Below are 12,052 nucleotides of genomic sequence, written 5' to 3' on the forward strand. Positions count from 1 at the left end.
AAGGAAGATTGAGCAATCTTCCGTAGAGATACCACCTCAGAAACCCAAGGAGGGGTGTCGCTGTGAGTCAAATCGATTCAGTGGCAGTGAGTTTAGTTTGGGTTTTTTCAGCCTCTAGAGAGTCAGCAGTGTGTTAATAATGCTCTGTCATCCTGGTTACAGCTCATGTGTAAGCTATTTGAGGGTTTCAGAATTGTGAAATAAACAGGCAATTCCTTGTTTGTTTGTTGTCATTTTGAAGCAATTTAGAAAATTTTCAAGAAAAACGATGGTCATATAAATAGAAATTTTATCCAGGATGTTATTGATATAATATTTACTCTCCAACCCGCTCCCCATAATATAGACTAAAATAAAAGAGGTTGATACATAGCAGGTTCCTATTTTATGTATGTCTCACCCCCCATTCCTCCTGTTCCCTCTACTTGGCAGGTTGTGGATGAGCACGAAAGCGTGGAGCAGAGTCGGCGAGCACAAGCTGAGCCCATCAACCTGGACAGCTGTCTCCGTGCTTTCACCAGTGAGGAGGAGCTAGGGGAAAATGAGATGTACTATTGCTCCAAGTGTAAGACCCACTGCTTGGCTACCAAGAAGCTGGATCTCTGGAGGCTTCCCCCTATCCTGGTATGTCACAGCCCACCTCTAGAGAGCGGGAGTCTGGTATAAAGGAATAAAGCTTTGAACAAACAGTAGCTCTTGTTATTTTTGAGAACAGGCCCTGTCTTTGCAGCAGTGTTCAAAACACTTTGTCTGTACGAAGTTTGTTTTGGGCACAGAGATGAACTATTCTACAAATATTGGTAGTTCCTGCTTCTGTAGAGTTTATAGCTGAGAGAAGATAGAAGTCATATAGACCAGTAACTAATTCAAGATGATATGTAAGGAGTGCCATAACTGGTACAATCTGGTGAATTTGATTTTTAGGAGAGGTTGAAAGCCCCCTGGCTCTGAATAGAGAGGCCTTACAGGGCAATAAAAGAACAACTGAGCCTGGCCCCCCAATATCCACTGTGCTTGGTCGTGTGGCCACTGGCACACTACTGAGTGTGTGTGCCTGTGCACACAAGTGCTCTGAGCCTTAGGTGTGCTTGCAGATTTGATTTACTTCTGCCTTCTCCCTTCATAAGGAGCTGTGATGGTGTAGTGGTTAAGGCATTTGGCTGCTAACCAGAAGGTTGGTAGTTCAAACCCACCAGCCACTCTGTAAAAGAAAGATGAGGTAGTCTTTTTCTGTAAACATTTACAGCCTTGGAAACCCAATGAGGGTCACTGTGAGTCATAATTAGTTTGATGGCAGTGAGTTTGGTTTTCACTGATCATGGAGTAGAAGACTCTCCTGTTGCTTGTCAGAAGAGTTTATGTTAGCAAGCTTTCCTATTTTTAGAGGTCTAGATGTTAAATGTGGACCTCCCTTAGACTCTTCTGCCCTGGCACTTGATTTCTCTTCTGCCATTCAGCTCTCCTGTTTTTCCTCCCCCTCATCTTCACCAGGTGTTGGCTAGATTCAAGGCCTAGCACAAAGCGTTCTTTAATGTCTTCATCTCACTATTCTGTGAGAGACACTGTGAATGTAGATTTTTCCTTCCTTAGGTAGCTTCCCAGGGAATTCCTTCAAACTCACGTATAAATTCTGCCTTCGGAGCACTCATTTATAACCTGGGGTACAGCATACCTGAGAGAGAAAATCTTACAGTTTCGTTCAGTTAGGTGTTATTTTGAGAAAGCATTTTGCTTAAGGGTGGATGTATCATATCAGATGTAACTATTAAGGTACTATTATCTTTTAACCAGACCTTCTATGTGTTTTCTTATTCGTGTCTTCATCCTACTACTCTTTGAGATTGTGAATTTAGGTTTTCCTTTCCTTAGGCCAGAACAATGGCCCAAGAAAGGACTCATAAGGAATTAATAACTTTGATTAGCTAGCTCCAAGAATGGAAACTAAGGGATGGGGGGAAGAGAACAAGGGCAAGCTGGGCACAAAGTAGGTGGGGAGAGGGAAGACTTTTTTTAAAATTGAGGTATAATTAACATACAATTAAATACATAGATTCTAAATGTTGAACTGATGAGTTTTGACCACTGTATGTATTCTTGTAACTACTACCCAAAAAATGAAGGCATTTATTTTTTAAAAAATCATGTTTTTGAGGTCTTTAAAGAATAATGAAGAGTAAATGTTATATCACCAGCCACTCCTCATAAGAAAGGTTGAGCAATCTACTTCCTCAGTGATACTGCCTCAGAAACCCAAGAAGGGGTCGCTAGGAGTCAGGTACAACTGGATGGCAAATAACAACAACCACAACAAATGTTATATGTTTTTGAACATTCGTATGTAGTAAGCCTGATTTTTTTTTTTAATGTGAATGTTGTATTTTTGCAATCCTTTAAAACGTGTGTTTTCTACTTTTCCTTCCCCAGATTATTCACCTTAAACGATTTCAATTTGTGAATGGCCGGTGGATAAAATCTCAGAAAATTGTTAAGTTTCCTCGTGAAAGTTTTGACCCTAGTGCTTTTTTGGTACCAAGGGACCCGGCTCTCTGCCACCAGAAACCACTCACACCCCAGGGGGACGACTTCTCTGAGCCACGGGTTCCAGTAGGAGAGGTGAAGAAAGTCGATGCCCAGAACTCGGCTGGGGAAGAAGATGTTCTCCTGACCAAGAGCCCGTCCTCACTCAGTGCGAACATCAGTAGCCCGAAAGGTGAGGAGGCTGAGGGCATAGGGATTCTAGACAGCACCCTGAGGGGGTGCTTCCTGGGGCATGCCTGTAGGCTGCATATTTCCCTCTGTCTTCCCCTCTGGAGCAGCAGCTTGTTGTTGTTGTTATGTGCCCTCGAGTCGGACCCGATTCATAGCGACCCCTCCTTGGGTTTCTGAGGCAGTATCCCTATGGAAGTAGATTGCCCAACCTTCCTTCCGAGGAGTAGCTGGTGGGTTTGAACCACCAGCCTTCTGGTTAGCAGTCAAATGCCTTAGGCACTACGCTACCAGAGCAGCAGCTTAGTGGAGTAGAAAGAACCTATCTGGAATTCAGCCTGTCTCTGTGCTGTGGGATTTGTGTGTGTGTGTGTGTGTGTGTGATTTGGGTGAAGGTTTACAGACCAAATTCATTTTCCATACAGCAGTTCATACACATTTTATTTCATGACGTTGATTGCAATCTCCATAATGTAACAGCTCTCTTTCTACTTCCTCCCTGTGGTTACCTTTTCCCTATGTCCTACTTTCCTATGCATTCCTGCCCTCTGAGTTACCTCCCTTTGCAAATACTGCCCTTCTACTCTCCCATGATTGATTGTTCTAAGGAGTGTACCTACCTGGTATAAATGTTCACCTTATATACCTGTCTGTTGTTTTGCTAGAAGCCATGGGAATGAGTTCAATTCCAAGCCTGGAGGGTAACTAGAGACCATGGTCTTTGGAGTTTGACCAGTCTCTATCAGACCAGTAAGCCTGGTCTCTTTTATGATTTGGAGTTTTTTGTGCTGTGGGACTTCATAGCAAGAGGTGTAGCCATCTTAAATCTGTTTTCTAATCTGAAAATTGGAGATAATACCAAGTTTATAGAGTGTGAGGATTTGATGTATCAAATGTGAAACACTGACATTTAGTAAACATCAGTGATAATTGTCATCCTTTTCGCCTTGCAGCAGAGTCTCAAAGTGTGGTCTGGAAACCCCTCAGGAGATCTCTGAGACCCTTCTGGTTATGTGGATTATATCTATCAATATTTACCATATTAGAAACTAGGGAATCTAGAGGATCAAGACTGTTTTTATAAAAATGCTAAGAAATAACTTGACTTTCTCTACTGTCATTCTCCCACAAGTGCACTGTGGAGTCAAGAGACAACATGACATGATAATGCCATCACTTTGACAATGAAATGTGTGTTTGTGTAGTCTTACATTTTAAAAGTTCCTGTTTTAATTTCTAATATGGTGAATATTGATAGATGTTAACACAAACAAAAGCTCTAGGGGTCCTCAACAACTTTTAAAAGTAGCAGGGAACTATGGCCGAAACATTTAAGAACCACTACCTTCTGAGATTTGGGAGCTCTGGTAGCATAGTGCCTAAGGCACTTGACTGCTAACCAGAAGGCTGGCAGTTCAAACCCACCAGCCACTCCTCGGAAGGAAGGTTGGGCCATCTACTTCGTAATGATACTGCCTCGGCAACCCAAGGAGGGGTTGCTGTGAGTCGGGTCCGACTCAACAGCACATAACAACAACAACAACAACAACCTTCTGAGATTGGTGTGAGAGGTTGAAATAATATGTAAAAGGTCCAGGTACTGTGCCTAACAATGTTAAGTGCTTATTATGGATTGAATTGTGCCCCCAAAAAATATGTCAACTTAGCTAAGCTATATGTGATTCTCAGTATTGTATAGTTATCCTCCCTTTTGTGTTTTGATGTAATTACCCTGTTCATTGTAAATCCTGATCTCTATGATGTTAATGAAGGAGGATATAATGTACAGAATTGGGTTAATATAATGTGCAGAGCCAGCAGAGAGCAAGCCTTCCCCTGGAGCTCATGCTCTGCATTTGGACTTCCAGCCTCCTGAACTGGGAGAAAATAAATTTCTGTTTGTTAAAGCCACCGATTTGTGATATTTCTGTTATAGCAGCACTAGAGAACTTAGACAGTACTTGATAAAAATGGTCATATATTTTGTCTAATATTTTACAAAGAACAGAAATATCTTTATAAAACTCCTTAGTCTACTGATACTGTTTTTTACTGAATCTAACATAATCTGCCTGCTATTTTCTAAGTCTCAGGGTACTTTATATTTTCAGGACATTGCTGACTACAGGGACTTTGCATTCAGGAAGACACAAATGTAACTCACTGGCTATATAATAGAACTAAAGACTAACCAGTCTGCCTTCTGCTATCTTTGCCTTTATGTAGACATTATGAAATTTGGGTCCTAATTAGCATTTATTGACAGTTTTGACTTGTGACATTTGGATTTATGAGTCATTCTCTCCTTTTCACAGGTTCACCTTCTTCTTCAAGAAAAGGTGGAACCAGCTGCCCCTCCAGCAAAAACAGCAGCCCTAACAGCAGCCCACGGACTTTGGGAAGGAGCAAAGGGAGGCTCCGGCTGCCCCAGATTGGCAGTAAAAACAAACTATCAAGTAGTAAAGAGAACTTGGATGCCAGCAGAGAAAATGGGGCTGGACAGATTGGTGAGCTGACTGATGCCTTGAGCCGAGGGCACATGCTGGGGGGCAGCCAGCCTGAGCTGGTCACCCCTCAGGACCAGGAGGTGACATTGACCAATGGATTCCTATATGAGCATGAGACATGTGGCAATGGCTACAGCAATGGTCAGCTCGAAAACCACAGTGAGGAAGACAGCAACGATGACCAAAGAGAAGATATTCGTGTTAAGCCTATTTATAATCTATATGCAATTTCGGTAAGTGGTTTATTGTTTGTATTCAAAGTACTCTGTACTTTTCAGTGGTTTGTTCATTTGTCTTCATTCATTCCCAAGCTTTTATTCAGGGCCTGTGTAATTTCTAGGCATTGAGCTTGGAGATACAAAGACAAAGTTAACAGCAGGTATCTTTGCTTTCTGCATAGAGTACAAAGAGTATGGTGAGGGAATGGTCATGTAATCAGTCAGAATTCATCAGCATCAGAAACTTGATAGAGGAAAGCAAGGTCATGTGTAGAGTCATAGGAGGAGTACGCTAACCCAGAGGAGTGTACACAAGAGCTGATTTCTGATAGTTCTGAAGGATAAAGAAGAATTAACTGGCTGCAGGAGGGATGGGGGGAGGAAGATGGGCCCAGAGGTAACAGCGTGTACAAAGTTAAGGAGGCACAACAGGACATTTCAAGCAGAGACCAGAGGTCACAGGTTCAAGTCATTCATAATTGTGTGTCCCTAAGGGATTTTGGAAGTCCCTGGGTGGCGCAAATGGTTGACACACTTGGCTGCTAACCAAAACGTTGGAGGTTTGAATCTACCCAGTGCTACCTAGGAAAGAAGGCCTGGTGATCACCTTCTGACCCATCACCCATTAAGAGCCCAGTGGAGCACAGTTCTACTCTGACACACATGGGGTCACCATGAGTGGAATTAAATCAATGGCAACTTTTTTTTATTTCTTTTAAATAACAATTACTCCTATCAAATGGTTGTTCAGAGTTTCTGGCTTCTGAATTTTACTTTTGTTTTTTGTTCCAAAACATTTTTTTCTTAACCACCTAAGTGATTAGTATCCTCCTGCTAAAATCCTAGTACTGTGCCCTAGCCATGGTAGTGCTTAACTGCTAACATACCTCCACTTTCTTCTTTCTTGCAGTGCCATTCAGGAATTCTGGGTGGGGGCCATTATGTCACTTATGCCAAAAACCCAAACAGCAAGTGGTATTGTTACAATGACAGCAGCTGTAAGGTAAATAACCTCAATCTTTGAATGAAAGTTAGAAACAGTAATGTCAGCAGGCTAGGGGCGAGGGAGGCATTTGATGAAATAATAGACTTTTTCCTAAGTAGGAAATAGATGTTTCTGTTAGTGACAGTATACAGACAGATGCCTTTAATACTGAAGGAACACCAGTATGCGGAGTAGGGAATGAAAACAGTGAGTTGTGAGTGAAAGAAGGAATTAGTTGATGAGAAAAAGTTGCTATCTTTTGAGTTTTGGGAATTTGATGAGTTGTTTTGTTTTTGTCATCCTTTTGACTTGTCAGAATATTTTCTGTAAAACAAACATTGAAAATAAGTAGGTTCATTTTAGGGGCAAATATTAAAGACTAAAATACTAAGCTGATTGGAAGTAGTTAGATTTCGTCTATAGAGAGGATTGGTTTTAGGCTTATAATGAGGCGCCCTGGTGGTGCAGTGGTAAGTGCTTGGCAAGGATTAAGAGCCCACGTGGTGATAGCTTTTTTGTTGAAGGTTTTTCTCGCCCCTTCAGGAACTGCACCCCGATGAGATTGACACCGACTCTGCCTACATTCTTTTCTATGAGCAGCAGAGGATAGACTATGCACAATTTCTGCCAAAGATCGATGGCAAAAAGATGGCAGACACGAGCAGCATGGACGAAGACTTTGAGTCAGATTACAAAAAGTACTGTGTGTTACAGTAAAGCCACCACTCTGGCTGCTAGACAGGCTGGTGGTGAGGGAGGTGGCTCCCTGTAGCTGACATTTGGCAAAAGTGCTGAAAGGCAAGCTAAATGTAGTTATTTTATTGTGTGACCCTGAAGCACAAAATAAAAATCCTAATTAAAATAGCAGTAAACGTAACAATAATAATAACTTTGTTTTGAAGTGTCTCACAAGCTCTCTGGTAGAGAACTTTCAGGCAGAGCCCACCATTAGCCTGTAAACAAAAGGGTTTGGCACCAGCCCCCTGGGACCAAATAAGAACTAAATTGTGCTTGTCCAGATACAATCAAACATGTAGTGAGTATAGAGTTTACCAATAATCATAACAAAATACTAAGGATTTCCTTGGAGTCAAAGTAAAAAACAAAAAAAATTGTAGTGTTGTCTGGGGACGACATGATATGCTACCTCCTTTTTCCTGATGTTTTCTTCCATTATATTGACAAGACAAGGAAAGCAAGATCATGAAGGTGTGCAAATGATTCTTATGGCATGGACACAGATTTTTTAGATTTATTTTTCAGACCATTTTCCCACTCTTGTTTTGTCTTTCTTGCTTTTTGTTCCTGTTGTTGTCCTTGCAGCACATCCAGTCGCTGGTGGCAGAAGTATATAAAGGTCAGTCTGAAAGGGAGAATCTTTAAGAGCTGTGTGCCTAGGTAGTGACCCTGGGCCTTGGTTGGGAGACCCTGTAGAAGGGAAGGCATCCTGGGAAATCCTTTCCGGTAGAGGCATCTTACTTTCAGAATACTGATAAAATGTACCCCCCAGCTGCTGAGTGTGGTATTATTTGTACTATCTCCACATGCATGTGTTGCTCACAGAGCTTCTGGGCGGAAAAGCTAGAAGGTTTTTCAGTTAGTGGTGGGTTTTTTTGTTTGTATTTCTTTTGCACTTTAAAAAAGGAGAGAAACATGCACATGAACTTTTGAAAACTTGTTCCTATTTGATGGCTCTAAATTAACTCAATTGGGGTATTTCCCTCCATCATATTAAATTTAAAAACAAAACACATCCCAAACACTGATAGTTCCTACATATTTTTTATGAAATAGGTGGTTTTAGAAAATAAACTTTAGTTTTATTTTGTTTGCATGTCTTTTTCTTTTCCATTGTAGTGGTCATTAAAAGATAGTTTCTTTGCTCACTTCATATTTTCCTTTGATTATTCAAGACTGGAACAAAGATATAGATGTTATTTATTTTAGATTTTTTTTTTTTTCCAATTTTCCTGTGTTGTTTTTTAAGTATATTTGAAGTAAATAGTTTGCTCTTTTTGTTTGTTTGCTTTTTTTTTTTTTTTTGGTCTTTTCTTACTCACTTGGACCCTGGAAGTTAATTCTCATTAATTGCTAGATTCCATTAGCCTTCCTTCTTCGTAGGTAATAGGTACCAATGTAATTAAGCATTTGTGTTCTGATATCTGAGGATGGTTACTGTCCAGTTCTTCTCAGAGTATTTGAAAAGGATGTCTTAAATGACTGCTTAACTCAAAACCCTTTTCAGAGGAAGACTGTCATTGCACGTAAGAAAGAGTGGCCTAAATAATATAATGTGATGAAGTCAGACAAAACGCAGACTTTATCGTTTCAGGATTTTTCAGTATACGGAATCTGCCCATTCCTACCTGGACAAGTCCTGTGAAAAAGTAGAAAATTTTAAATGATTTCTTTACATATCTTTTATTTAAACAGGTAGCACAATCTACTAATGTTGTTTGATCTGTGTTTGTTATATTGGTTGTAATTAATTTTTTTAATTCATGAATTAGAAATTTTATTAACTTAACTATTAACTACATTCACCTTGTAAATTACTGTATAAAACTTGTTGACAATGCACTGACTTTAGAAAGATGTTAATGTACATAAATAGACTGTAAATAAAATAGTGTTGATGTACTGAAATATGAACTGTATAAAAAAAGTATTGGTAATTGTATATGGAGTGTACCTGTTTATCTGTAACTATTATCCAAACAAATTAAATACTATGGATGCATCTGTGTGCTCTGTTTTCCCTCTACACAGGCAAACCCAAAAAGTCAAAATCTTTAGCCTTCCTCTCTATGTCCCTGGTCTAATCCTCCTACTAGAATAAAGCCTATCTGATTTTTAGAGTCAATACTCCATCTCTGAGGGAGATGTTTTGAGAGTAGAACAAGAGACCTGGAATGACCAGGTGATTTAATTTAAACCTGGTTCACATTCCTGTTAGGAAATTACTATTTTTTGTTATTGTTCTTATGTACCATCAAGTCATCTACAACTCATAGCAACCTTATACACAAGAGAACGAAACACTGCCTGGTCCTGTGTCAGGCTCATGATCCCTGTCATACCTGACCCTATCACTGCAGCCACTGTGTCAGTCCATCTCACTGAGGGCCTTCCCCTCTTCCGTTGACCCTCCACTTTACCAAGCATGATATCCTTCTTCAGGGAATGGTCCCCTCTGACATGACCAAAGTAGGTGAGATGAGGTCTGGCCATTCTTGCTTCTAAGGAGCATTCCGGCTGCACTTCTTCCAGGGCAGATTTGTTAGTTCTTTTAGCAGTCTCTGGTACTTTCAGCATTTGGAAGGCATCAAAGTGGGAAGTAGGAGTGAGCAGATGGTAAACTGAGAATTGGCAGAGGAGAGGTCCCATTTTATTTATTTTTGTTGTTGAGAATATACACCAGAAAAATATACCAATTCAGTTTCTCCGTGTACATTTTAGTCGTGCAGCCATTCTCACTCCTTTTCTGGGCTATTCCTCCTCCATTTACATAAATGTACTGCCCCCTAAGGTTCCTGTCTAATCTTTCAAATTGCTGTTGTCACTTTGATCCCATATAGACAGTTTTTAAAAGAGCCCAGGCTCAAGGTAGACATTCTTTATCAGGTAAGCTAAACTATTACTTGGTTTTAAGAAGACTTCAGGGTGTAAGATTCATAGATTATCTCAGGGCAGTAGTTTCAGGGGTTCATCCAGCCCCCAAGGCTCCAGAAAATCTGATTCCATGAAAGTTTGAAATACTGTTCTGCTTTATTTCCATTTGCTCAGGATTGTTCTATAGAATCTTGGATCAAAATATTCAGTAATGGCAGCCAGACACCATCCAGTTCTTCTGGTCTCATGGCAAAGGTGGTAGTTGTTCATGGAGACAATCAGCCATATGTTCCATCTCCTCTTCCCATTCCTGACTCTCCTTCCTCTACTGCTCCAGGTGAATAGAGACCAACTGTACCTTGAATGGCCTCTTGCAAGCTTTTACAACCCCAGGTACTCAAAGAAAGAGGTTCAAAAGCACTAAACATGTTATTAGGCCAATTAACTGGAATGTCCCATGAAACCATGGCTCTAAACCTCCAAACCAAGGAAAATCACATGAGATATTTGGTTGTACATAAGCAGCTTCAACAGCTACTCTTTTTTTTTTTTTTGGCATTGTTGTAAATGTATCACATAACTGGTCCTACAGTAATTTTTATGCCAATAAGGAGATAAGAAGGTTTATTTGTATAGTACCTTGAAATGACCCTGGGCTCATAGAGGGCCTGAGAACCAGGATATCACTAGTTTTTTCTCTGTGAGGTCTCTAAGGATGCAGCTGGTATGTTGAGAAGAGACCAAGATTTAGAGCTGTGGGTCCTTTACCCTCAGCCCCTATTTGTTAGAATGTTGTTGTTGTTGTTATGTGCCGTCGAGGCAAACCCAACTCATAGCGACCCCTCCTTGGGTTTCCGAGGCAGTATCACTACAGAAGTAGGATTGCCCAACCTACTTTCCGAGGAGTGGCTGGTGGGTTTGAACCGCCAGCCGTCTGGTTAGCAGGCAAGTGCCTTAGCCACTATGCTACCAGAGCTCCCATTTCTTAGAATACCTACCCCTTATAAGGAGGCACCCTAGTTTGTTTTGTTTTAACTCCCCTTGCGATAGTGACGCTGTAAGAGTAACTTAATAGCTCCATGCCAAAAGGGGGGAGCTCTGGTGGCGGAGTGCCTAAGGCATTTGACTGCTAACCAGAAGGCTGGTGGTTTAAACCCACCAGCCACTCCTCGGAAGGAAGATTGGGCAATATACTTCCGTAGAGATACTGCCTTGGAAACCCAAGGAGGGGTCGCTATGAGTCGTATCCGACTTGACAGCAGTGAGTTTGGTTTGGTTTTTGTATACCAGAAGGTTGGTGATTTGTACCCACCAGCTGCTCCACAGGAGAAAGATGAGGCAAAATGCTTCCATAAAGATGTACAGCCTTGGAAACTCAGTGGGGGTTGCTATGAGTCGGAATCAACTCGGTGGTAGTGAGTTTAGTTTTTGGTTTTATACTTACATTTAGGGAGCCCTGTTTCTCATCAAGGGCAGTTGGAAAAGTTTTTTGATTGTCACAGTTACCTTGAAGACTACTGGTTTTCAGCGGGTTATCTAGGAATATTAAAATGTTCTACTGTGTCTGGGATAGTTGCACACAACCAAACATTGTCCTACCCACAATGCCAATAATACCCTCCTGAGAAGCACTGATAACTTCTTGTGGTAACAAGTGGCTGGGATGCCTATACTGACAGTTAAAGAGTTGTCAAAGACATAAGTGTATTTTATATCTCTAGGAAAAGCGTTCATTGTTAGATATATGTGCAACTAGCATGTAAATCTCTTTTCAGAGATGTATAAGTAAAACCTCAGGAGAACTAAGTACACTATAATTAATGTGTCCTAGAAGGCTAACTTTTCTACTTCATGTTACATTTTAGTTTTGATCCCTTTGAAAGCAGACACTCTTGCATGTTGAATTTGTGGATAGAGATGTATATAAGAGTTCTGGTAGCATAGTGCCTAAGGCACTTGACTGCTAACCAGAAGGCTGGCGGTTCAAACCCACCAGCCACTCCTCGGAAGGAAGGTTGGGCATT

General features: G+C 40.9%; 1 protein-coding gene across 1 annotated transcript in view; it reads left to right on the plus strand.

Moving 5' to 3' along the window:
• Positions 1-7,133, plus strand: part of USP32 (ubiquitin specific peptidase 32) — a 237,571-nt gene extending 230,438 nt beyond the window's left edge. The window contains exons 31-35 of the mRNA XM_042781920.1: positions 433-624; positions 2,425-2,710; positions 5,022-5,446; positions 6,342-6,434; positions 6,960-7,133. Of these exons, the coding sequence (XP_042637854.1) occupies positions 433-624; positions 2,425-2,710; positions 5,022-5,446; positions 6,342-6,434; positions 6,960-7,133 (1,170 nt within the window). The remainder of the gene's footprint in view (positions 1-432; positions 625-2,424; positions 2,711-5,021; positions 5,447-6,341; positions 6,435-6,959) is intronic.
• Positions 7,134-12,052: the final 4,919 nt, after the last annotated feature.

This window comes from Orycteropus afer, unplaced genomic scaffold (assembly GCF_000298275.1).
Source record: "Orycteropus afer afer isolate SDZICR_OR568_19922 unplaced genomic scaffold, OryAfe1.0 scaffold00196, whole genome shotgun sequence".
NCBI classification, from domain to species: domain Eukaryota; kingdom Metazoa; phylum Chordata; class Mammalia; order Tubulidentata; family Orycteropodidae; genus Orycteropus; species Orycteropus afer.